At 35.2% G+C, this 27838-nt stretch overlaps 1 protein-coding gene across 4 annotated transcripts in view; it reads right to left on the bottom strand.

Annotated features, from left to right (window-relative positions):
- Positions 1 to 378: 378 nt before the first annotated feature.
- LOC100932963 (WD repeat-containing protein 49-like) overlaps positions 379 to 27838 on the bottom strand; it is a 119128-nt gene continuing 91668 nt past the window's right edge. For 3 of the 4 annotated variants that reach the window (XM_031965699.1, XM_031965698.1, XM_031965702.1), the window contains 3 exons: positions 16298 to 16428; positions 13493 to 13639; positions 10212 to 10458 (listed from right to left, as the gene is read on the bottom strand). In XM_031965699.1, the coding sequence (XP_031821559.1) occupies positions 10231 to 10458; positions 13493 to 13639; positions 16298 to 16428 (506 nt within the window). In that variant the 3' untranslated portion in view covers positions 10212 to 10230. Of the gene's footprint in view, positions 553 to 10211; positions 10459 to 13492; positions 13640 to 16297; positions 16429 to 27838 lie in introns of those variants that run through there. The other variant, XM_031965700.1, reaches the window with a different exon arrangement.

Raw genomic sequence — 27838 nt, forward strand, 5'->3', positions numbered from 1 at the left:
CAGGGAGAAAAAGTCACTGGCAGAATGAATCCACTCAAGGTGAGTGACTAGGAGTAAATTCTAGTAATAGGCCCAAGTATACACAACATAATATTATTATTATTAGTTTTTAGAGATATCACATATTCTCACCGATGGTCTCACAAAATACTATCACAGAATATTGTTTCTGGCTTCATCTCATTCCAATTTATCACATTTAATCAGTTTAATAAGACATTTCATTATTCCCCATTATGGGCTCACAAAATACTATTACAGAACATTGTTTCTGGCAGTCTCTCATTTCAACTTATCACATTTAATCAATTTTTTAGAACATTTCATTGAAAGTTATATATATATATATATATATATATATATATATATATATTTCTCTTTCTATATATTTCAATATACTTTTCCTGTGTGCATCTTCCTGAAGAGTGTCCTTGGGAGGGTGATGAAGAATGGGGTAGAAAATGGCTTGTTTTTTGCAGCTGTATCTTCTCTCTCATCCCAATGCTTCATGTTAATCTCTGAAATTTATTTCTGTATTTCTTTTATTGTTCACTAGAAGGAGAGAGGAAGAAGAACAAGAGGTGGATAACTATTTCTTATTACATTTTAAAATATTCAACAAAAGGGAATACACAGTGAACATGTGGGAGTTGACTGAATTATGGCAAAATAAAATACATATGGTTTCCCATTTGGGTTTCATTTTGATTTCTCAGAAGTAACCAATGGCTAGTACTTCCAGATGTTGTTTGTCCTTTCTCAAAGAGGGCCCTGACATCAGGGAGGTAATACCATGACATGTAAGTGAGTTGGATTTAAGTGCGGGAGGGTTGTGCAAGGTCAGCAGCCTTATTTCCTCCTCCAGAGCCATCTGGATCAGGTGGCAAGACATAGATCAGAATGACTGGGGATGGCCCTGAATGAAGTGGTAGACTTGGGCTTTTTAAAGCTAAAGTCTTTAACATGTCTCGGAGATTTGGGGGAAACTTATAACTGCATTGCTGAGGCCAAAGTAAAGGGCTTGATTACTAGAAACTGAATACTTCTAAATAGGAGAGTCCTAAGTGTAGGTGGAGTAGGGGAGCAATCTGTGTGGGATGAAATGGGAATGATAGAGAACCTCTCCTTCCCCAATTCTCCAAGCAAAAATATCTTCACCATTGGCTTGTTCCAGGGCTAGAATTTCCTAACATTCACAGTATTCCTTAAAAATAAAACAAAACATTTTATTTGGGCCAAAGCTTTTATTAGAGACAGTATATTATAATGAAAAGAGCATCATGTAGGGAATCAGGAGCTTTGGATTCTGTACTTGGCCTTGTTAATCAACTGGTCTTGTGAATGTAGGTAAATCATTTCTCCTCAATGAACCTCAGTTTTCTCTTCTGTAAAATTCAGGAATTGGACTAGAAGATTTCTGAAGTGCCTACCATCGCCAGCTTACTGGCCAATGTATTATATAATAGGATAATTTTTTCTGATTCACTCAACACCATTTATTATTACTTAGGTAAGAGTAGGATCCCCAGGGAAAGAGATTTGGAAGAGGTACATTTTCATGGGGCAGAGAATTTGGGTATGATGTCCTGGCCTGGAGGGAGTTGAAATGGTGAAGGTGGAAATGGGTGGTTACAAACTCTAAGAAATCAGGAGAGTGCTAGGCATCTGGAGGATTACGTGGCAGAATATGGAGAACTATATCATAACTTTTCCTGTTTTCATATATCCTCATGAAGATAGATTTGGATGTAGCCTAGTGGAATTCCATGGAAAACTAAGATGAGGAAAAAAGTAATAGTTGGGATTTATATCTGGTTTCCCAAAAGTCTTAGGAAAGTTTTAGACTATAATAGCTTAAAACTACCACAAGATTTTTGGGAAATGATATATAAGAACTTAAAGGTTTGCAATATATTCTTTCAAAACACTTCTTTGTCTTCACAACTCTGTAAGGTAGGAATAGTAGATACTCTTATTGCCATATTATAGATAAGGCTATAGAGAATGAAGTGACTCTTTAACACAAGCAGGAAGTGTTGGAAATGAAATTTGAATTTGCGTCTCTTCTGATTCTAATACCAGTTCTTATTATCATACCAGAGTGGTCATATTTTTTTCCCCTTGAGGCAATTGGGGTTAAATGTCTTGCTCAAGGTCACATAGCCAGGAAGTATTAAGTGTCTGATTTGAACTCAGGTCCTCCTGATTTCAGGACTGGTGCTCTCCATTGCACCACTTAGCTGCCCCAATAGTGCTCATGTTGATGATGAAGAAGATAGCTTATATTTGTATAGCACTGAATGAAACAATGGTGGGGAGGGTTTCTGAATGTCAGATCCCCAAGGAAACAATTTTTGTCTATATGCCTAGAACATAGTAAGTGCACAGATACCTATTGATTGATCTACAAAGGGAATGGATAACAAAGTTATATTAACAGAGGGATTTCTATACATTACCTCATTTGAAATTTGTGACAACTAGACTGTGTAGTAGAGAGAATACTGGACTTGGAGTTAGAGATTTATGTTCAAACGCAGCTTCAGGCACTTACTAGTTGGGCAAATCATTTTACCTCTGAGTACCTGTTTTCTTCTCTGTAAAATGAGGTTAATAACAGCACCTACATCTTAGGGTTGTTGTGAGGAGCAAATGAGATGATATTTATAAGCTAATTGGAAGCCTTAAATGCTCTATATTGTTATTGTTTGGTCATTTTTCTGTCACGTCTGATTCTTTGTGATTTCATTTGGGATTTTCTCAGCAAAGACACTGGGGGGTTAGCCACTTCCTTCTTTAGCTTGTTTTACAGATGAGGAAACTAAGGCAAACAAGGCTCAGAGACTTGTTCAGAGTCACACAGCTAGTATCAAAGGCCAGACTTCAACTCATGAAGATGAGTCTTTCTAACACCTGACTTGGAACTCAATTATTCACTGTACCATGTTAAGTGTTACATAGATGCTGGCTATTATTTAAGACTCACAACAAAGTAAATTTGCTAATTATTAGACCCATTTTAGAGATCAGAAAACTTCAAGTCAGCTCAGCTCATGTATGTAGAGGGAGTTACTCAAATGATGGAGGGGACTGAGGCCTATGCCTCTTACTCTTAGACCAATACTTATTCCATCAGTTAGATAAAGTAGTTCACAGCTGGACATACCAGGGAATTTCTTTTGGAAGCTGAACCCAGTTCTTGATTTCACCTCCACTTATCCTTTCCTCAGATTCTCTCTCTTTAATTCTCAATTCTCTCTTTTTAATATTCCACATCCATTACTGGTTCCTTTCATGCTGCTTTTAAACAGGTTACTGAGTTTTAAGAACATGGACACTTGGACAGAGATCTTTTTCTCAGTAGTTTTCAGAAAAAGGGTGTGTGTGTGTGTGTGTGTGTGTGTGTGTGTGTGTGTGCATGGTTCACTGAAAAGTATGCTAAATTTAAAAAGTTTAAATGTTACCTTACTCAGCTGACAGTGGACAAATTTCTCTGATTTTCAGTATCTTTTATAAAATGAGGAGGTTGGTCTAGATCAGGGCTTCTTAAACTTTTTCCACTCATGACCTTTTTTTTGCCTGAGAAATTTTTACATGGTCCAGATATACAGGTATATAAAATTATACAAACCAAACATTTACTGATAATAAATCATTATTTCATGACCTCCCATTAATTTTTGAGACCCTGTTGTGACTCACAGTTTAAGAAATTTCTATATAATTTCTAGTTCCTTCTAGCTCTAAATCCATACTGTGATTCTCTTCCAATGCTTTCTCTTAGAATCCTTAATGAAGGGAGATTCTCCCCCCAGTGGCCTTAGCAGCTATAAATAAATACATGATAAGGAAAAAGTGTGTTTGTCTAGTTCTTACTGAGCCTTTAAATAACTTTTTTTTTTTCTTCTCTCTTCAAAAGTACCCTTTGCTCCTGTGGCTTCTTTTTTGATTGTCTGCTTTCTCCCAGAACTTTCATTTTAAGAACATTGCCCAGACCAGCCATAGCTTCATTCCTCTCTAGGATATATTCCTGATTTCAAGGGTCCTCAAACTACGGCCCATGGACCAGATGCGGCAGCTGAGGACATTTATCCTCCTCACCCAGGGCTATGAAATTTCTTTATTTAAAGGCCCACAAAACAAAGTTTTTGTTTTTACTATAGTTCGGTCCTCCAACAGTCTGAGGGACAGTGAACTGACCCCCTTTTTAAAAAGTTTGAGGATCCCTGCTAGACTTTCTCTGCCATCCCATATAAACCTCTTTTCTAAGAAATCCCCTTTGCACCTGGACATCAATCACTGGAAGTACTTTCTGACCCTAAATCCTCTTTGATTGGCTGGTTTTTCCTAGAACTTTTATTATGTAGTGAACTCTAAGGCTTTGTCTTCATTTGTCTTGAGGTTGCACTCATGAATCTTTGAACATAAATATTTATTAAGTGCCTACTATGTGCCACACATTGAGGTCGCTAAGGGGAATAGAAATAAGAAAAATAATCCTTATCCTCAATGAGCCTACAATTGAATAGGTGAAGGCAATATACAAAAGGAAGCTAAAAAGCATGGAGAGGTGTTGGGAGGAGTGGATGAGGGAAGGAAATGGTCTAGAGTGTACCCAACATAGGGGAAAAGTAATTGATAAGAAATTAGATAAGCTGGAAAATGCTGAGCTTTCTATACTGGGGGCTTTGGGAGGAGTTTATTGTTCCATCCTTCAGTTGGCTACAGACAGAGGTTGTTGTTTATTCTTTCTTCCTGACATCAGGGAGGTGATTACATGAAATGCAAGTGAATTGGATTTAAAAGAGGGAGGGCTGTGCAAAGTCACCTGCCCCACTTTCCCCTCTAGAGCCATTTGGGTCTAGTGGCCAGATATAGATCAGGAGATTGGAGATGGCCTTGGATGCAGTGGGAGATCTTGGTCTTTTTAAGCAAAGGTCTCAGTTTGACTGAAGTTGTACCCAGTCAGTGATTAAGGCTAAATAGTGATAGAGGCAAAGATAAAAACCAAGGTAGTGAGATGGTGCTGAGAATAAAAGTTGAATCAATTTCCATGATGATGAGTGTTCAGGTTATGAGCTTATTCTGGAGGAGGTATGTTCTCGAGTAGGGAAACAACAAAAAACAGCTAATGCGAAATGAAGAGCCATGCTTCTGTCCTATATGTTTCTTCTCTCTTCTCCCCACTATTTTCACTTTTTATCTTTCTGCTTACATTTGTATTTCCCACAGTTAGCATAGTGCCTGGCACATGATGAACATTTAAAAAATTGTTGTTGACTTGACATAATGTAGACCAATGACTAGCTAACGATCTTGAGAAATTGATTTTGCCAACTTAGGTAGCTATCTTGTGAATTTAAGAGTTCCTGAATTGGGTGTCCAGCTGTCCCAGGAAATGATCTCCATGACAGCCCTCTCAGAGGAAATGACCTTTATCAGGTTTTGGAGCTGAAGGACTATAGAGAGCTAATGTCCAGGAGGAGTGGCCAGAGTCCTACCTGGTTCTTGGGAGTTGCTTGAATAGTAGGTCTGAGATGAAAATGAAACATTTTTTTCCAAGTCCCACAAAGATGTTTTTATCATTTGTGGAGAGCATAAAAAGTATAATGAGCAATTGGAGATGTTTAAATGTTTTCTGTGTTTGTTTGTGCTTATCTTCTAGTCTTTTGTGTCATCAGCATTTTCTGTGGTGGTAGAGTTTAGCTGAGGTCCCTATACTTGCTGCCCACGTTGTATACTAAATACCTTTTCTAGAAAGGATTTTGTTGCCCACATTTTGGTGAGACTTTAGACATAAGCCAAAAATGTGACAGGTTTAGGGAAAGGGACTAAGCCTGTATTTCTATTTGTATAGGGAACTACCAGATAAGGAAACTTTGCTAACTTAGCACATTTTTTGCAATTTAGAATCTCATGGAGTTGCTTAGGGCATTGAGAAGTTAAATAATTTGCCCAGGGTCACCAGGGCCAGTATGTGTCAGAGATAGGACTTGAATGAAAAACTCCTGCTCTAAGAACCAAACTAACTTTCTAATAAACTCAATTCTTGGAGTTTGCATTTCACTTATTTGGTCTTCAAGAAGCCACTGTTACTTATCTTCCTCTTCCTTGATGAGGTATTGGAGAAGGATATTAGTGGAGCAGACTTGGAAAATAAGCTGATACTTAGATTTTACTCTAATATGTATGTATCCAACAGACCACTGGGATCTGAGATTCAACCAATTTTCCTGATACTAGGAAGAACACGCATAGATTTTTTTTTGGTGGGGTGGGGAGCAGAAGTCCCCAAAACTTATCATCCAAGGATCAGTTCTTTGGAATTACCATAAATGTTTAATGGTTTCCACTGCTTCAGTGATCCCATTTGGGGTTTTCTTAGCAAAAATACTGGAGTGGTTTGCCATTTCCTTTTTCAGCTCATTTTGCAGATGAGGAAACTGAGGCAAACAGGGTTAAGTGACTTGCTCAGAGTCAAACAGTTAATGTCTAAGGTCAGATTTGAACTCACAAAAATGAATCTTTCTCACTCCAGGCTCAGAATCTATTTATTGTATCACATAACAATAGCAGCAAGCATTTATATTGAGTGTACAAAGAGGTTTACAAATATTGTTTTATTTTATCTTCAGGATAAACAACCTCAGGAGATAGATACTATTATCATACAAATTTTAAAAGTAAGAAAAACCAAGCAGCGGTCCTCAAACTACTGCCTGACGGCCAGATGCGGTAGCTGAGGACGTTTATCCCCCTCACCCAGGGCTATGAAGTTTCTTTAAAGGCCCACAAAACAAAGTTTTTATTTTTACTATAGTCTGCCCCTCCAACATTCTGAGGGACAGTGAACTGGCCCCCTATTTAAAAAGTTTGAGGACCCCTGAAAGAGGTTAAGGGACTTTCTCAGGTTCACAAAGCTAGTAATATCTGAGACTGAATTTGAACTCAGGTATTCTTGACTTTAAACACCAGCACTTTATCCACTGTGCCAACAAGCTGCCTGTGAAACTTAGATTATATTGTAATTATATTTAAAGTTCCAGAACTTTATCTGATACATATGCAAAAACAAACTCAAACTCTGGACTGTTTCTGAGCATCTGATATTATATAGTTCTAGGCAGCAAGAAATAAATGTTTAAGGAATTGATTAAAAACTTAAACTTGCTTCTCTGGAAAGTGGATGGGTATGTAGGATCTCAGATTTCTGTTGAAGGAACAAAATCAACTCCTTTACCCTTATTTGTAGTTGTTCAGGGCTTTGATATAAAGATGACAGGACAAACATTCCCTGTATTAAGGTGACGCTTGAACTTATCTTCTTAAATTGCTATATTTTCCAGACACATTGGACCTGGACTATGCAGGAGGCTTTGAATGTGTCAAAGACAAAGTTCACCCTTTTCCTCAAGCTGACATAATTTGTTATTTGTATCCTAAATTCCTTGTGTATCCTTGGGATTTAAGAGAGATACCAGTTGGCTTGCACCAGAATGAGAAATTGTGTATGTAGCTGAGGTCCTTGTAGATGCTAAGCAAACAACAATCTTATCTTCATGGTCTAGCAGTTCCCAAGGGGAAAGAATGCTGCTTTTGCCATCCTCTTCTCCCCTTCAGGAGAAAATTAGTTCTTTTCCCCTCCCCCTGACTACCCTTTTCTCCTGTAACTTAAAAGTCCAAGGCTTTCCCTGCACTTCCTTAGTATGAGGAGTTCTCATATATGCATGTGCCTTTCTCTTAGTTTTCATAAATGTTTCATGAATTTGTAATTTCTAGTCAAAAGTTTAATTGGTGTTAGAAATAGTGTTTCTGGTTGACAACTTCCTAAGGCAACTGAGGGAGTTTATCAAGGAGGATGGAAATTTTTTGAAACTTTTGTTTGTGCATTTTTGTTGGCCTTATTCTTTCCCTAGATAGATTGTGAGGAAGTTGAGAGCAAAGGCTGTATTTTTTTTTCTTCCTTTTTGTGTCTCAAGTATTTAACACAGTGCCTGATGAGTAGTCGGCCATCTTTTAACAAATGCTTGTTGATTTTATTTGGCAGTTTTTGTTTTCACCTTTGTGTCTCCAGCACTTGTATCATGATAAATACTAAATAATTTGTTGAATTAAGTAATATTTCTTTTTCTTCTGGACTCTCCAAGAGAAACTGAGTCAGTCATTTAAAAACTTTAGCAAAATGCCAAATTCAACAAACATTAAATGCCTACTAGATGCAAGTAGTCTATGATCCTTATATTTCATAGATTGTTTGAAAATCCAATTTAGTGATCTTCCCTTTTCTTCCTCTTTCCTTGATTTTATTGTATGTTCCACTGAGATTCTACTGAGATACTATTTGGTGAAAGAGACACCTAGAAGTGTGTGGTCAAAGGCCAATTTCTGTCTAGCTACCACCAGAGTTTGAAATTTTCAAGCATTAGAAGAAACCTTCCTTTGGGTAAAAATATTATTTCCAGAAAACTCCTCTTTAACAATAAATATGACGGACTTACAATTAAGATGATGTGAAAGATCATAGAGAAGCTGAAGAAATACCTGGAGACTCCAGAAAAAGCAAATAAAAAAGAAAGCCATGAAAGAAAAAGAAGTGAGCTTCTCCAGCCAATTCAGAATTGCATAAAAAAAGAGAAGCTTGACAGGTTGTATCAACAGGTGGTGTTGAAGAAGCAGGTGAAAGTTTAAAGAAATTGGGAAGATAGAAATTGAGGGAGGCAAAAAAATGGATTTTAGGGAAGCTAGTGTGAACCTCAGTAACTGGGTGGAAAGCAGAGCTGGGGAGGGTGAACCAGAGAAGCTAATACAAGTAAGTACAAAGGGGCCTAAAATCAGTCAGCACTCTGAAAAGGGGGCTAAAAACCAGTGGAAGCGCTAGTAATGAGACCTAAGTTCCGGTCTGAGGCCTCCATCTGTAAGAATAGAAAGACAGAACCAGCATCATAGATCATTGCACAAAGATGGAGAGCAGAGATACATATTCAGAGCATTGGGAATCTTAGTTGAAGATAAAGCTGTCTCAGCAATTGGGTGGCAAAATCAGGGTCCAAGAGGTCTGAGATTAACATTATTTCCAATATCTTACTCAAGCAGTTCCATAGAAGAGGATGAAACCAATCTCAGATTTGGGAGATTACAGAAACCATTCAAAAAAAAGAAAAAGGAAAAGATAAAAAGCTTGTTCACTGGACTGGCCAGATCTGGAAGGGAGTATAGATCTGTCTAAAGTAGTGGCATTTATGAATATTAATATCTCCAAATCAATAGCAGCATTCCTTCCTTACTTTTTGTTGTTTCAATCATGTCATCTTAATGATAACACCCATTTGAAATTTTCTTGGCAAAAATACTGGAGTGACTTGCCATTTCCATGAGGAAATTGAAGAAAACAGGGTTGAGTGACTTGCCCAGGGTCATACAGCTGATACATGTCTGAGGTCAGATTTGAACTCAGGAAGATGAGTTTTCCTGACTTCAGGTTCTGGGGAATCTGTCTACAATGCCACCTAGCAGCCCATTAGTAGATTAGCTTCTTTGTTAATCTGGTTGGTATTCTGAAAACAATTTATATATTGAATAGATAGAATATTAATTTGAAAAGGACACACAGCTGAAAAGGATTATCAAAATGGTAAATTACAGAAACAAAACCTGGGTAGGGAGAGGGAAATGATTAAATATTTTAAGGCTAATATGTGGTAATTCTGCTTGAATCCCTAAGGCATAACTAGATCAATGAGTGAAAATGAGAAGTAGATTTATATTTAATACTAGGAGAAAAAATATGCTTCCTAATAAGAGAAGCTTTCCAAAAGTGAAATCACCTGTCTCATGAGTTCCCAATCTTTGGATATCTTTAAGTGGATAGTGCCAGAAGTGGGTTGAGTAAGTTGGCTTCTAAATTTCTTACAACTCTTAAGCCTCTATGATTCTGTACTTATACAAGTTAGAGGTATGTTTACTTAAAGGAATCTTAGAATTCTTCTTTTTGAAATAATTATTTGATTTATATATTTATATTTTTAATGTATAGGTTTTTTTCCAATTTAGGGTCCGGTTATATCAATTAATTTTTCTCTTGATTTCTGAATGCCCATCAGTTTCATGGTATCCTTTTCTTTATAGACTTGAATCTTTAAAAAAAAGATTGAAAAGCTTTTTTAGAATTGGTGTTTTAAAGAAATACTAGTGGACATATGGCAGGGAATCCGATTTTGAGATTTCTTTTAATCATTTCATGTCACTAGATCTTATTGTTTTAACTATTGGGGGAAATAAAGGTGTTTTCATTTGGGTCACTGGTTTCTCTTTTTTGTTGTTACTGTCTTCTTCAGCACTAAAATCTTCGGAAGATAAGTGAAATTCTTGGGATCCTGAGTCTAGAAGGGAGGAGAGTCCCAGGTATTCCTTCTGGTTATTTATGATCAGGTCCCGAGGCATCATCAATCTCCGCATCTCCTAGAAAGGAGAAAATGGTCATGATTCTTTGGCTATAACAATGAACCAGGAAAGGTTCAGGCAGCCTCTCCCCAGGAATACTGTGAATGTGACTGCTGATAGGGATTCTGTACCTGAAGAAAATACAAAGCCACAAGCCAACAGGCTCAAGTTTTATTGTCTATTAAAATTCTCATATCCTCATTTGAAAGGCTTGTATATTTGTATCCAGGCCTATAACAATATGGGTTAAGAAGCTTTGAATACCCAATAAGATCATGTTAAAATGGAACACAGTTCAAATTCTTCACTTAATTGGAGTTTTCTTGGTTCTTAACCCAACAATTGGTTAGAATCCAGCTTTGCTACTTATTTCCTGGGTGATCTGGAAAAGGTCCTCTCTATCTTCATTTCACCTTTTAAATAAGGGGATTGGTTCAAAGCCTTTTGGGATTGAAATCCTATGAAATATTGGCTTAAAACAGATATATATTAAATACAGACTTATTTGTTGGTACAAGTTGGGATATGCAGCTTGTCAACATAGGGGCAACATTCTTCCTGCCTTCAAGGGCAAGTTAATTTATAGAATAGAATATCTGGATGATTAATATAATATTGAGCCAGATTTTGATAGAGGATAGTAGGTAACTGCTTGAATGTGATGAGAAGTATAGAGATTGGTTTTTACCTAGTGATTAAAGACTGAGCAACACTATCTAGCTCATAATATTAGTGACATGTCAAAAATTATCCCAAGGTGAATGGAATTAAACTAGCAAACGGCAAGGACCTTTGGATAGTCTGTCCATTCCTCCTCTTCTTTCCCCTAGGAACATTATTTTGACTCATTTTTCCACTGAACATCTTGGGCAACATTATTTTTTTCCCATTCCCTTCAGAAGCCAACCTGCTGGTTGGATGCTCTTGGTCTTTATATCATTCTCTCTACCTTTGCTCCAGTCTCTTGTGGTACTTTTTCTTTTAAGGCCAGTGCCTCTGCTTTGTGCTCTTGATCCCATCCCCTCCTATTAATCAATTATTTATTAAATTCTGACTATACATCAGGACCTGAACTAAGTGATGGGGGCCACAAAAACAAAATGAAATAGTCTCTGACCTTAAAAAACTTATGTTCTTTTGAGGAAGAAATCTATTCTTATAAGGACATAGAAAATATAAACCAAAAAACATTTGGTATTTTTTTGTGGGAGACACTAGCATTTGGGGAATCAGGGTAAGTCTCAAGTAAGAGGTGCTCTTCAAGTTTGAAGAAAACCTCGAATTCTAATCAGTTGAGTACATTCCAGGAATGAAGAATAGCCTGTGTAAAGACATGGAGAGGGGAAATGGAATATTATATATGAGGAACAAGAAAGCCAATTTAAATGGATTTCATAGTGCATGAAAATAATGTATAATAATCCTGAAAAGGCAGTTTAAAGTTGGATTGCAAAGTGCATAAAATGACAGAGGAGTTTGAAAAAATTGGGAACCAATTTAGTTTACTGACCAAGGGACTGACATGGATACATCTCAAATTAGAGAGGGGATAGACAAGGCAGAACAACCAATGAGGAAAATGTGGTAAGATGTGATTCATACCTAACTAAACTAGGGTGTTGGCCATATTGGAGTGTGAATGGAGAAAAATTAACCACACTTGGCAACCAAATGATTTGTAGAGTGATGGAAAAGAATTAATGATAACTCTTAAGTTTTAAACCTAAATGACTGGAAGAAGAGGCGTGTCCTTGATACATATAGGGAAGTTCAAAAGGATGGATTTGAGAGAAAAATATCTTGGGGGAAAAAAGATTAGTACCAGAGTCACATTGGAAGCTGATGAGATTTTGATGAAGGAGAGTATAGACAGAGAAGAGAAGACATCCCAGGACTAAGCTTGAGGATAAAACTACACAATAATAGAATATGAATGATTATCAAAAGGGACTGAGAAGGAATTATCTTTTCTCATGTTAAATGTCTGCTTATCTATTGTCTTCTTTCCTATTGCCTACAAACATGGCCAGATATAAAGAATCTTTACTTGCCATACTCTTAAGCTCTTATAATTTCTTTTCCTTTTTATAAAAGTTAAAAAAAACCCCTAACAACAGAAAAAGCTATCTACCCTTAATGCTTCCTCTTCTCACTCACTTCACAGTATCTTTTGAATTTGGCTTCAGAATTCATTGCTAGATTGAAATTGTTCCCTCCAAGCTCACCAACCATCTTCCATTTGCTAAATCAGATGATCATTTCCCAGTTTCTCAGTCTTTCTGACCTCTTTAAATTTTTTAATGCTATTAACCACCCACTCCTCTCTTCATACTTAGCTTTCTTAACACTACTCCGAACAATTCCTTTACAAGTACCCATTACAGGTATAAGTTACAACCTATCTTTGTAGACATATTTCACATAGCTATCTAACCATGTATTCTATAATGTAGGAAGACTAGTCTACTTACTATTTACCAAATTAGAATTCCTCTTGCTTCTATGCCTATGGAAAGACTTGGAATGTATTCTTTCTTCACCTTCATATCTTGAAATCATTCCTTATTTTCTTTCATATGCCATCTTCTAGGGGAAATCTTTCTTCATTTCCCTTGTTGTTAAGGCTTTATTTCCTCTAATGCTCCTCTACATAGCATGTATTATATTCCCCATGAGTTCTTTTGGGGAAAGGATTTATTTTGCTGTGTTATGTTATGTTATATGTTTGTTACATGTAGAGTCTAGAACAGTACCTGGTACATAGAAGTTATTCAATAAATGCATATTGATTGGTTGTTATTTTTATTCCTAGGCCCCAGGGAATGTTAATACATACTTGTTTATTTCATCCCTTTAAAAAGTGATTGGAGGAAGCTAGATAGTTCAGTAGACAGAGAACTGGCTCTGGAATTAGTGAAACCTGAGTTTAAATTTGATCTCAGATACTTACCAGTTGTGTTACCCTGGGCAATCCACTTAACCCTGATTACCTTAAAAAAATGAAATATGATATTGTGCCCACCTATTCAAGGAAAGAAAAAAGTATGCTCACTGGAGTGGCCAGGGCCTGGAAGGGAGAACAGATCTTTCCGAATTGACAGCATTTGTGAACATTGATATCTCCAAATCGACACCGGCGTTCCTTCCTCCCTGCTAGTCTCTTTCCCAGCTTTGAGTCCATATAGTGTTTAAAAGGACCCTGCCACATGAAGCAGAAGAAAAATGAACAAACATTCATGCAATTTTAACACATTGACAGAAAAAAATGTTTTGACAGACAAACTCTATTCCATGAGGCCTTTCATAGGTTCCATGCCCTGTGCCTGATTTTCCTAGTATCTAGAAGTAGTTGATTGAGACACCATGCTCCATTGTATAAATAGGACCATGGTATAAACGAAATAGCAAGCCTGAGACCAGAGTTATAATTCCAGCTTTGCCATTAATTTATCATGTGATCTTTTAGAAGTTATTTCATCTCTTTAGACTTCAATTTTCCTCATCTATGAAATGGGAAAAGGGAGTTGAACTTGAAAGTCTTTAAGATCTCAATTTGTTCTGACATGCTCTGACTCTGTGAATAGGAGAGAAGATAAGTCTGGAATGTGTCCTGCCTGTGAGGAGGGGAAGAGATGGTCTGGCTTTGTAAATTTTAATGTGTTATGTAAAAATGGATTATTATAATTAATCAATTTAAAGGGCCTGATCTCACTACTTACATGAAGAACAAGGAACTAAATATTCCCACTTTGTTTCTATAGGCAAAGAAACCCAGGATAGTCCCTCCAATTTCTCCTGGCTCAATAATACCCCTCCAGAGTACCATGGATAAGGATAGCGGCAAATGGTGCCAGAAACCTGTCCCTGTAGTTGATTCTGCTCTTTGAAAAAAACCTGTTCATTTATAGATGTTACAGTTGAGTACTAAATTACTTCTAAAGTCCCTTCTTGATTGAAAGTCATAATTCTATGAACCATTTACCATATTGTACAGGGATTGTCCTATGTATTAGTGGAGAAGTATCCAAAATTGTACCATTGAGGTACTAGAGAAGTGGAAGAATCTTGTTCTTATGATTTTAAATCCACTATTCCTTCTAACTAAACTACCACAGAATTCACAGAATCTTCCTGACAAAGTCCTCCTCAATCCAAGAGGGGGTATTGGATTTAATTTAAAGTCCAAAGGCCTGGTTTCAAATCTCAGCCTTGTTATTTTCCAAATTATATCACCTTATAAAAGTCACTTTGCTTCTCTAAGTCTCAGTTCCTTCATATGTAAAATGAGATTGGTCCTTTAAGATCACTTTTATCCAATCATACCATGACATAAACTTGGACCAAACTATCTAGAGTCCTACTGGACAAGAATAGAGTCCATTATAATTTACAAATGTATCTATGGAATGAAGAAGGTAGAAATGGTCTTTCTGTATCTTTGTAGTCTTTTTTATTCTGGTTTCAGAGATGAACAAAGTTACAGGGATTTTAGTGACTGATAAACAAAAGGTACTCTAATTATAATATACTGGGTACATAATCATCTTGAGTCTGCTGGAAGATTTCTAAGGAATGGAAACTTACCACCTCTTTAGGGAGTCCATTTAATAGGCAAATTTGGATCATTAGGAAGATTTTGAAGCCACTAAACCTAAACTGATCTTTTATTTTTAATTACTTTAACATTTACTCCACTGCATTTGTAAATTAAATATAAAATTTTTAAACATTCTTTTTAAAAAATTATTTAGTTACAAATTCTCTTCCTTCCTTTTACCTCTTCCCCATCCTTTGAGAAGACAATATAATATTGATTATACATATGAAGTCATGCAAAACATTTTATATAAGCCATATTGTAAAAGAAAATACATACAAACAAGAAAAATTAAGGAAGCTTTTAAAAATATGCTTCAATCTGTACTCAAAGTTCATTAAATCTCTCTTTGAAGGTATATAGAAAATACTTTTTATTAGGGGTCTTTTGGAATTGTTTTGGATCATTATCTTGATTATAGTAACTAAGTTTTTCTATAGTTGATCATTCTTAAAATATTTCTGCTACTGTGTACAATGTTTCCTTGGTTCTTCTCACTTCAATTTGCCTCAATTCATATAAATCTTCCCAGATTTTTCTGAAACCATCCTCTTCATCATTTTTTATAGCACAAAGTATTTCATCACAATTATATATCACAACTTGTTCATCCAGTTCCCAAGTGATGAATATCCTCTCAACTTCCTAATTTGGTATCTTTTAAAGTCCTACTCTTTGCTTTTCTGGAAGTCTTGTAGTTGAAAGTCAATTTTTTTTTGTTTATCTTTAGTACTTTTTAAAAATCAGGAATGTTTAAAAACTGTATTTTATTAAATTATTTTTTCTTGAAGAATTAGACTCAAGTTTGGTAGGCAGGTTATCCTTGTTATAATCCTATCTCTTTACCTTCCAGAATATCATTTAACCAAACCTCTAGTCCTTTTAAAGTGATAGCTGCTAAATCTTGTGTGATCCTGACTGTGGCTCCATGATATTTAATTTTTTTTGTTTTCCAACTGCTTGAGATATTATCTTTTTTTTCCCTGGGAGCTTTGAAATTTATAATATTCCTGGGAGTTTTCATTTTGTGATTTATTTCAGTAAGTGATCAGTAAGTATATTGCCCATTTTATTAGACATTGGTAGTGAATTAGTAGAGAAATAATTGCCTCATCTCTTTCAACTTCTCTACTATATTAAATGACAGCCATCTTACCTTGTTCATTATGCATGCGAATGATTCCAGATTAAATATAGAGCGTTGGTCAGTTCTCCATCAGTAAAAGGTCAGTGATAATAGTGAAGATCTTCAAGACTCACCTCATGTATTCTGAAATTGTTTGCTAATCGGGGAGACAGTTCCCAATTTTGTCCTCCATTCCTTTGGGAGTCTGAATTTAAAGAGGTCAGTTGTGAATGTGTAGTTCCCAACTGGACTGGTAATTTCCAATCTGTTTTAAGATAAGAAAAGGAGACCCAGGAAGTTAATTCAAGAAACACAAATAGGGTATTCTCTTTTTCCCATGACCACCATAAGGATTAAGTATGAATTCTTTATTGTTGATCCAATAATATAACTGTAAAAAGGCTGGGCTACTAAGCAGAAAGTAGGTCTCCTTCAGACTAGAGCCAATGACCATATTATTGTTAGAAGATAAATCACTTTTATTTTTTGTCAGGATTTGATTTTCTACCAATTAATGTTTTACAAACTAATGTTTGTGATAAATGGGCAATCATTCAGGTCCTGCTCCTTGTATTATAGGGATTCTCTTTCCTAGGAATATAATTAAAAAGAGCTTATAAGGACCACAATCTCTCCAATGTAGTCAAATTCAATTGACTAAGAGATCAGTTATTTGTCCCATTCTATCATTTGCATTTTATAGGATAATTACTTTACTTTTGACACCTCTTATACTCCAAAGTAAAGACCGCCTTTTGAAAGGAGTACATTTAGCTCTTATGCCATAGAGTGATAATGAGCATCCCCAGTTTATTCCAAGCAATTTCAAAACACTTGTCCGATTAGTCATAATCTTGTGGTTAGAAAGGATGTTGAGAGAGCATTCAATCCACATCTTCAGAGGTGACAACAAGTAAAATAACCCATACAGATGAAATTCTCTCCTATTTTTAAAATGTCCAAAAAGGTGATTCTACTTTTTTTTTTCATTAACCCATTCCCGTGTTGCCCATACTTTTTGTGTATCAGAAAATGCTAGCTTATCTTTAAATTAATTGCTTCAGGTTGCTATTTAGACTCATTAATTTTGTTGTTGGTGGTTTTTTGCTTTTGTATCTGGACTAAAAATTGGAGAAAGCAGAAGGCAAAGAGAAAAACATATATACCTTTCTTTTTTATTGTTAAAAATCTCTTTACATTTATTGCCCGTGGATGGTATCTGATGTCACAGATGGTCAGGGAGTTAGCTCTTAAATAGATTCAACAAAGCAGGACCAACCTTAGCTCTCTTTTTCCATTATATAACTTCTCAGAGTTTGAAAATGGAAAATGGTGCAAATATGGTAATGCATCTTTCTAGGAGTGGGGAAATTTGGGTGGGGGAAAGAATGCTAAATCAAAATGACTCTTTGAAGAGATTCAATAACACCAGTTAATGATGGGAGGATTTTTTGGGGGAGGGGGAGGAGAGGGTGGTGAGGTACTGGAAGGTGAGGGGAAGATTCTTGCTAAAATTAGTATCCTTACACATAGTAGGCACTCAATGACTATTTGGTAAATGAGCAAATGAACTATATTATTCTGTTTGTTTAGATTTATATATTCCAACCCTAAACTTAATTTTAAATTTTACTTTAGGTCTAATAAATTCCTGATATTTCAGAAGCAAGTGATAATCCCAACTAAATTAGGATTTTTTCCTTGATTTCAGAATATAACAGCAAATATCAGTGTCTCTTAAACAGCTGCCATTTTATTTCTCAACACTTTCTAAAATTAGAAATTGAGCACCTCAGGCTTGCCAAAGCCTCAATTATACTAATGAAATTCCATTTCCTGAAGCAGTTGGCAATTTGTCAAGTTAAAGTTAATGACCTTGCAGCAGGTGGTAATGAAAGTCTTTCCCCTAAATCTCACTTAATCCACAGAGAGGCTGTCTTTTTTCATAAAATGCTGAGACCATGCTCCCTTGGATGGGAGCATCCCTCCTGATGAGGGAGGAAGAGATAGGACAAAGGATAGAGAGAAAGAAATAAAGTATTTGGGTCATAGGAGACAGTGGTCCAACTCACTATCAATCACTGTCAAATCACACAGATTCTAATCATGTTCTGGGAGGTACATTAATAAGCCAGAGCATGTCAACTAATTAACAAAAATTTATTAAGCTCCTATTAGGCATTGGGAGCAACTAGGTGATGCAGGGGATAGAATAACACTCTGGAATCAGAAAGACTCATCTTTCTGAGTTCAAATTTGGCCTCAGAAACTTACTAGTTATGTGACAATGAGCAAATCACTTAACCCTGCTTACCTCAATTCCTCATCTGTAAAATTAGTTAGAGAAAGAAATGGCAAACCACTCCAACATCTTCATCAAAAAAAACCCAAATCCAAATGAAGAGTTGAACATGACTGAAAGGACTGAATACTAGCAAGCATTGTACTAGTCACCAGTGTCACAAATACAAAAATGAAGCCATGCTTTCTAAAAGATCACTAACATAATGCATGTGAAGAATGGCTGAAAAAACTGGGAATATTAAACCTGGAGAAGAGACGACTTTGCATGAATATGATGAATATTTATCAAATATTTGAAAGATTATCATGTGGAAGAGAGAGTAATTTTTATTTTAACTCTAGAAGGCAGAGCCAGGACCAATAGAAAAAAGTTATAGGGAGGCAGATTCTTAATAATATAAAAATGTAGAATGCCCAAAAGGACCTTACAGATAATCTAATGCAACTTCTTCATTTTACAGGTAAGAAATTTGAAACTCAGAGAAATGAAATAATTTGCTCAAGTTGACATAGTGAGTTGATGGCAAAGTAGGACCTGAGCCAGTTTTCAGAACCACTATCTTCTGACTACTAGTCCTGTGTTATTTTCATTATGACATCTTATATTTTTCCCTTAACTTGTTATTAGACATAAAAGAACAGTTGAAGCTATCCAGGAATGGAATGTGTTGTTTTATTAGTTAAAGGGTTGCCTTTTACTGAAAGTATTCAAGATTATTAGTATCTCCTGGGGATACTGTAAAAGAGATTCTCCATATGTTCATTGGGAGATTTGTGGGGTCTCTAAATTTCCTTCTAATTTTAAGGACAGAAGCAGGATTGGAACCAGGAGTGTCTTTGACCCATTTACATTCCTATTCAGCTCAATGCGCTAATCCATCAAGACCCTTTTAAATCCCAAATCTCTCAACCAGTATGTTAGTTATTGCTCCCAGTTTGATTTCATCTACAAATGTGATAATTATGCCATCTATGCCTTTATTCAAGTCATTAATCAGAATGTCAAATAGCACAGGCCCAAGGACCTTGGAGGAACTTTATATGGACTTCTTACCATGAAATCATTAAAAATTAATTTTTCAATCTGATCAATCTACCTCTGCCAAATCCACCTAATTACATTATCATCTAATCCTCAGCTTCTTAAACTGTGATTCACAATATGGCTTCTTATAATTGAATGTGGGAGTCACAAAATTTGATTTCTCTATTCTATATTCATACCATCTCCCTCATGTACTAATTTAGTAATCTTGCCAAAAAAGAATATCATGCTAATCTGGCATGGCCTATGCTTGATAAAGTCTTTATAATCAAGGCTTTTTTTTTCTAGATTTTCATCAACCATCTTCTTTACTGATTAGTTCTAAAATTTTGTTATTAATGAAAATCAAAGTCATTGATTTTGATTGGAGACTCTATTCTCTCTCTTTTTTTATTTAAATGGAAACCTTTTCCTTTCTCCATTTTTCCCCTTATTTTCAAGATCTTTCAACTTTGACAGTTCAGAAATCACATCTTCCAGTTCTTTCCATATCTGTAAAATGTAGTATATCTTGGCCAGATGATGTGAATTCATCCCATGAAGTTAGATACTCTCTTATTATCTCTACTTTTCTTGGGTATCATCTTTTTAGTTGTCATTTTTATTCTGTCATCTCTAGTACACAGATCATTCTCCTTGGCAGAGAAAACAAAATTTAAGAATTGAGAAAATTTTTCTTATCTCTTTTCTCTGTTATCTTTTCATCCACCTCACCAAGTCTTTATCTCTTCTATGATCGTCTCTTTTCTCTCCATATAGCTAAAAAAAACCCCAATAACCATTTTTTGTTCTTTTTAAAACTTCACTTGATAGTCTTAGCTCATTCTAAGCTTCAACATTCCCAATTCCATTTAAAAAAAAAAGCACCATGCCATGGTCATATTTACTTTCTGTTACATGGTCTTGCTTCTATATTTTGAACATTTCATTTAAAAGAATTTAAATTGTTTAGTGACTTATTCATGTGGCCATATCAGTCTCTTTATATAAATTCTATATTTCCTCTTCAGTTGAAATTATTTCCCTTTACATTTTGAGAATTTCATTCTCGAGCTTGTCCTATCTCTCCTGGGATGATGCCCTCTACAGAATTTTATTTCCTAGGATCCTCTCTGTCTTTCCTCTCAACCCAAGTTTAGATGGATGTAAATGTCTTTCTGGATTTTGTCTCCTCTATCTTAAATTCTGGGAATGGATGAACATTTCTTGCCAACAGTCCTGTCATTTTCATTCCACTCCAGCCATTGGTTATCCCCAGTAAGAATCAGATTTAGAATAGAATTTCTTCTTGTTGATTCCTTGACATTTTGAAGGATGAAATTATCAAGATGGTATTAGCTCCTTTGCTTTAATTTGGAACAGTTGGGGAGGAAAGAGAAGGAAGACTTTATCAGATGATTAGGTATGTTAGATCTTTGGAGAAAATTGAATGGAGATAGAAAGGAATATACTTTCTTCTCAGCAGTTCATGGAACCTATTCAAAAACTGACCATATATTAGGACATAAAGACCTCAAAATTAAATGCAAGAAAGCAGAAATAGTAAATGCTTTCTTTTCAGATCATGATGCAATAAAAACTACATTCAACAAAAAGTTAGGGGGAAATAAACCAAAAAGTAATTGGAAACTAAACAATCTCATCTTAAAGAATGATTGGGTGAAGCAGCAAATTATAGATACAATTAATAATTTCACCCAAGATAATGACAATGATGAGACATCATACCAAAATTTGTGGGATGCAGCCAAAGCGGTAATAAGAGGGAATTTTATATCCTTAGAGGCTTACTTGAATAAAACAGAGAAAGAAAAGATTAATGAATTGGGCTTGCAACTAAAAAAACTAAAAAAAGACCAAATTAAAAACCCCCAATCAAATACTAAATTGGAAATTCTAAAATTAAAAGGAGAAATTAAAAATATTGAAAGTAAAAAAACTATTGAACTAATTAATAAAACTAAGAGTTGGTTCTATGAAAAAGCCAATAAAATAGATAAGCCTTTGGTAAATCTGATTAGAAAAAGGAGGGAGGAAAATGAAATTAGTAGTCTTAAAAATGAAAAGGGAGAACTTTCCACCAATGAAGAGGAAATTAGAGAAATAATAAGGAGTTATTTTGCTCAACTTTATGCCAATAAATTTGATAACCTAAGTGAAATGGATGACTACCTCCAAAAATATAGACTTCCCAGACTAACAGAGGAGGAAGTAAATTGCTTGAATAGTCCCATTTCAGAAAAAGAAATAGAACAGGCAATTAAACAACTCCCTAAGAAAAAATCCCCAGGACCAGATGGATTTACATGTGAATTTTACCAAACATTTAAAGAACAATTGGCCCCAATGCTATATAAATTATTTGATAAAATAGGGAATGAAGGAGTCCTACCAAATTCCTTCTATGACACAGACATGGTACTGATACCTAAACCAGGTAGGCTGAAAACAGAGAAAGAAAATTATAGACCAATCTCCCTAATGAATATTGATGCTAAAATCTTAAATAAGATATTAGCAAAAAGACTACAGAAAATCATCTCCAAGATAATACACTATGATCAAGTAGGATTTATACCAGGAATGCAGGGCTGGTTCAATATTAGGAAAACTATCAATATAATTGGCCATGTTAATAACCAAATTAACAAAAACCATATGATCATCTCAATAGATGCAGAAAAAGCATTTGATAAAATCCAACATCCATTCCTATTAAAAACACTTGAGAGTATAGGAATAAATGGACTTTTCCTTAAAATAATCAGCAGCATCTATTTAAAACCATCAGTAAGCATCATATGTAATGGAGACAAACTGCAACCATTCCCAATAAGATCTGGAGTGAAACAAGGTTGCCCACTATCACCGTTACTATTTAATATTGTATTAGAAACGCTAGCTATAGCAATAAGAGCTGAGAAAGAGATTAAAGGAATAAGAATAGGCAATGAGGAAGCCAAATTATCACTCTTTGCCGATGACATGATGGTATACTTAGAGAACCCCAGAGATTCTGCTAAAAAGTTATTAGAAATAATCCACAACTTTAGCAAAGTTGCTGGTTATAAAATAAACCCACATAAGTCATCAGCATTCTTATATATCACTAACAAAATCCAACAGTCAGAGTTACAAAGAGAAATTCCATTTAAAGTAACTACTGATAATATAAAATATTTAGGAATCTATCTGCCAAGGGAAAATCAGAAACTTTATGAGCAAAATTACAGACCACTTTTCACACAAATTAAGTCTGATCTAACCAATTGGAAAAATATTAAATGCTCTTGGATAGGGCGAGCAAATATAATAAAGATGACAATATTACCTAAACTAATCTATTTATTTAGCGCTATACCAATCAGACTCCCAAAAAACTATTTTAATGACCTAGAAAAAATAACAACAAAGTTCATATGGAAAAACAAAAGGTCAAGAATTTCAAGGGAATTAATGAAAAAAAAATCAAATGAAGGTGGCTTAGCTGTACCAGATCTAAAATTATATTATAGAGCAGCAGTTACCAAAACTATTTGGTATTGGCTAAGGAATAGATTAGTTGATCAGTGGAATAGATTAGGTTCAAGGGATAAAACAGTCAACAAATATAGCAACCTAGTCTTTGACAAACCCAAAGATCCCAGCTTTTGGGATAAGAACTTACTGTTTGATAAAAATTGCTGGGAAAATTGGAAACTAATATGGCAGAAACTAGGCATTGATCCATACTTAACGCCGTACACCAAGATAAGGTCAAAATGGGTTCATGACCTAGGCATAAAGAATGAAATTATTAATAAATTAGAGGAACATAGGATAGTTTACCTCTCAGACCTGTGGAAGGGGAAGGTCTTTATGACCAAAGCAGAACTAGAGATCATTACTGATCACAAAATAGAAAATTTCGATTATACCAAACTGAAAAGTTTTTGTACAAACAAAACTAATGCAGACAAGATTAGAAGGGAAGCAATAAACTGGGAAAATATTTTTACAGTCAAAGGTTCTGATAAAGGCCTCATTTCCAAAATATATAGAGAATTAACTCTAATTTATAAAAAATCAAGCCATTCTCCAATTGAAAAATGGTCAAAGGATATGAACAGACAATTCTCAGATGAAGAAATTGAAACTATTTCTAGTCATATGAAAAGATGCTCCAAGTCATTATTAATCAGAGAAATGCAAATTAAGACAACTCTAAGATACCACTACACACCTGTCAGATTGGCTAAGATGACAGGAAAAAATAATGATGATTGTTGGAGGGGATGCGGGAAAACTGGGACATTGATGCATTGTTGGTGGAGTTGTGAACGAATCCAACCATTTTGGAGAGTAGTTTGGAACTATGCTCAAAAAGTTATCAAACTGTGCATACCCTTTGATCCAGCAGTGTTACTACTGGGATTATATCCCAAAGAGATTATAAAGAAGGGAAAGGGACCTGTATGTGCACGAATGTTTGTGGCAGCCCTTTTTGTAGTGGCTAGAAACTGGAAACTGAATGGATGTCCATCAGTTGGAGAATGGCTGAATAAATTGTGGTATATGAAAATTATGGAATATTACTGTTCTGTAAGAAATGACCAACAGGATGATTTCAGAAAGGCCTGGAGAGACTTACACGAACTGATGCTGAGTGAAATGAGCAGGACCAGGAGATCATTATATACTTCAACAACAATACTAGATGATGACCAGTTCTGATGGATCAGGCCATCCTCAGCAACGAGATCAACCAAATCATTTCTAATGGAGCAGTAATGAACTGAACTAGCTATGCCCAGAAAAAGAACTCTGGGAGATGACTAAAAACCATTACATTGAATTCCCAATCCCTATATTTATGCCCACCTGCATTTTTGATTTCCTTCACAAGCTAATTGTACAATATTTCAGAGTCTGATTCTTTTTGTACAGCAAAATAACGTTTTGGTCATTTATACTTATTGTGTATCTAATTTATATTTTAATATATTTAACATCTACTGGTCATCCTGCCATCTAGGGGAGGGGGTGGGGGGGGTAAGAGGTGAAAAATTGGAACAAGAGGTTTAGCAATTGTTAATGCTTTAAAGTTACCCATGCATATATCCTGTAAATAAAAGGCTATTAAATTAAAAAAAAAAACATTCTATGGGAAGCCAATGAACTATTTTGATCAAGAAAGTGAGCAAACCTGTGCATTAGCAAGATTATCTTGGTAACCTGGTCTACAAGGAAAAAGAGTGTACAAATAGGGTTCTCTTTCTACTATCTTATTGGTGATCACATCAATTTTCATCTTTAGGTAGATGATCAAATATTTATAGTGTATATTCATCCCTAATGTCTCTTCTGACCCCCAATCTTACATCAGCAAATTCCTCTTGGACATCTACAACTGGATAACTCATAGACATTTCAAATTCAACATGTTCAAAAATATTTTATCATCAAAATGCCATCTGCATTCAGAAAAAGAACTATGGAGACTGAATGCAAATCAACACATGCTATGTTCACTTCTTTTTTTTCATGTTTTTTCCCTTTTGTTATATTTTTCTCTCTCAATATGATTCATAAGGCAATGTGTATTAAAAATAAATGGAAAATTCATTGTCATAAAAAAAACACTATATAGCCAATGGCAGGACTGGGGCACAAACCTACAACATATTAATCAATAATTTCACTTTAGTGGCTTCTGAGTTTTCTGGCTGATTAGAAGCATCAAGAACTTTTCTATGTTTCAAAAGAAAGTGGTAGAAATTTGTTGGAGCACTGGGCCCAGAATCAGGAAGACTTGATTTCAAATCTGACCTCAGATACCTACTAATTATAAGACTCTGGGAAAGTAACTTAACCTGTTTGCCCCAATTTCTTCATCTGAAAAATGAGCTAAAGAAGGAAATGGTCAATCACTCCAATATCTTTGTAAAGAAAATTCCATTCTATAAGAAATGATCAGCAGGATGATTTCAGAGAAGCCTGGAGAGACTTGCATAAACTGATGCTAAGTGAAATGAGCAGAACTAAGAGATCATTGTAAATGACAACAAGAAGATTATATGATGATCAATTCTGATGGATGTGAGTCTTTTCAATACAGGCCATTTTCAATGATCTTGTGTTGAAGAGAACCATCTACACCCAGAGAGAGGACTGTGGGAACTGAGTGTGGATCACAATATAGCATTTTCATTCTTTTTATTGTTGTTTTCTTGCATTTTTGTTTTCTTTCTCATTTTTTCCTTTTTGATCTGATTTTTCTTGTGCAGAAACATAATTGTATAAATATGTATCCATATATTGGATTCAATATATTTTAAAAATATGTTTAACATATATTGGATTACTTGCCATCCAAGGGTGGGGGTTGGGGGAAGAGGAGGAAAATTTGGAACACAAGGTTTTGCAAGTGTCATTGTTGAAAAATTATCCATGGATATGTTTTGAAAAATCAAAAGCTTTAATAAAAAACACACTAAAAAATAGAAAATCCCAAATGGAGTCATGAAGAGTCAGGCACAGCTGAAATGACTCAACAATAATAATCATAATCGTTATTCTTGTTAGCAGTTTGTCTATAGTTTTCTTTTCCAAGACAAAGAAGATGACAACTCATATTGCTCTCCTTTTTCCTTTTTCTGCTTCCCTTTCCCCTTTAATTGTTTGTTCCAGTATAGCAGAGTGAGATTACACTTTACAAACTAAGTTTTTCCATGATCAATAGTTTTATTTCACATCTTTTCTGATCTCATCTATGTAGCTGAGTGGAACCATGGATGATTAAGAACAAGAAAGTTCTTGACATCTCAAGGGCTGTTTTTTTTTTTCTTCAAAATGATAGTTGTGACAATTGAATAAATAAAAACTATGACTCCATTATTCCTCTTAAAGAAGCTTTCAGAGATGAACCAATACCTCTTTATTGGATTTATTATTTTCCTCTTTTACTGTTAGTTCTTCATTTTGAAAAGTGCTAAAGTAACATTTTTATGTTTATTAATGCTCAAGATCTCTCTTGCACAACTGGATTACTACCACTTCCAATTCATTACCAAGGCAAAATGGGGATCTACTTCTCTTCACAAGAAACTTTTAATTTCCTTAATTGGAAGATAAAAGAAGTTTAAAAGTAAATTAGCTTTCTACTTTTACATAGTTTGGAGGAAGTCAGTAGAAAGAACACTGGATTTGAAGATGGCAGATGAATTGAAATGCTGGTTCTTTTGATTTGTGCAAATTTGGATGAATTCTTCTGTACACTTCATTTCTTAAAATGATGAGGTTGGAATATTTGTGGTCTAATTTCTCTGTTAGCTCTAAATCTATGAGGTTTTGGTCATTCAGTGTCATAAGAAAAATCTCTTAGTTTTAACAGATTGTAGAAAGTCTTATCCTTTTGATCGTCTTATACCCTGTTGTTGTTCTTTTTTTTTGAAAGAGGACCAATGACATCATGGGATGATATTTTGACTCATACATGAATTGGATTTAAGTGAGGCAAAGTTGCAGAAAGTTGTCATCTTACTCACCCAAGTCCACGGGTAAGACAAAAAGGAGGATGATTTGTGATGGCCCTGGATACAATGCGTAACTTTGGTGTCTTTGATGTTTGACCAAGCTTTAAACACTCCATAGTCTGCTTCAGCCATTTTCATGGTTATTGGAAAAAATGTTCTTATTTACCATTTTACAAAGGGAATATTTTCACATGCTTGCAATATACATCCTTCTGACTCACCAATGTGTTTGAGACCTGTTGGGAAGACTAGTACCTCTAGTGTGAGGGTTTGTCCAGCCCTTACCAGGACTACTCATCCATGTTTGATGTCCACTTTTCACCCAACTATCATCTGTGGTTTCAAGACACTGTCCCACAAGTCCCATTCCAGTAAAATCATCTAGGCAGACAAATTAATTTTAACCTTTATTCTTCCTGTAGAAATACTATGATTCATTTATACCATACTACTTACTGTCCCTTGCATATGACATTTTTTGCCTGGTTCTTTGTCTTTGCACTGATTAATCTCCATACTTAGCAGATTCCCTGTCTGTCTGTCTCACTTTCATAATGTAGTTTGCTTTGCTTTTTTAAAAACTCAGCCCAATTTGTATCCCAAAGAGATCATAATAAAGGAAAAAGGAAATGTTTGTAACAGCCTCTGCAATAATGTTTGTAATAGCCCTTTTTGTAGTAGCAAGAAACTTGAAATTTTGTGGATGCCCTCAATTGAGGAATGGTTGAATAAGTTATAGTATATGAATGTAATGGAATGTAATTGTTTTATAAGAAATAATGAGCAGGATGATTTCAGAAAGGCCTGGAGAG

Source organism: Sarcophilus harrisii, chromosome 4 (genome assembly GCF_902635505.1).
Source record: "Sarcophilus harrisii chromosome 4, mSarHar1.11, whole genome shotgun sequence".
Lineage (NCBI taxonomy): Eukaryota > Metazoa > Chordata > Mammalia > Dasyuromorphia > Dasyuridae > Sarcophilus > Sarcophilus harrisii.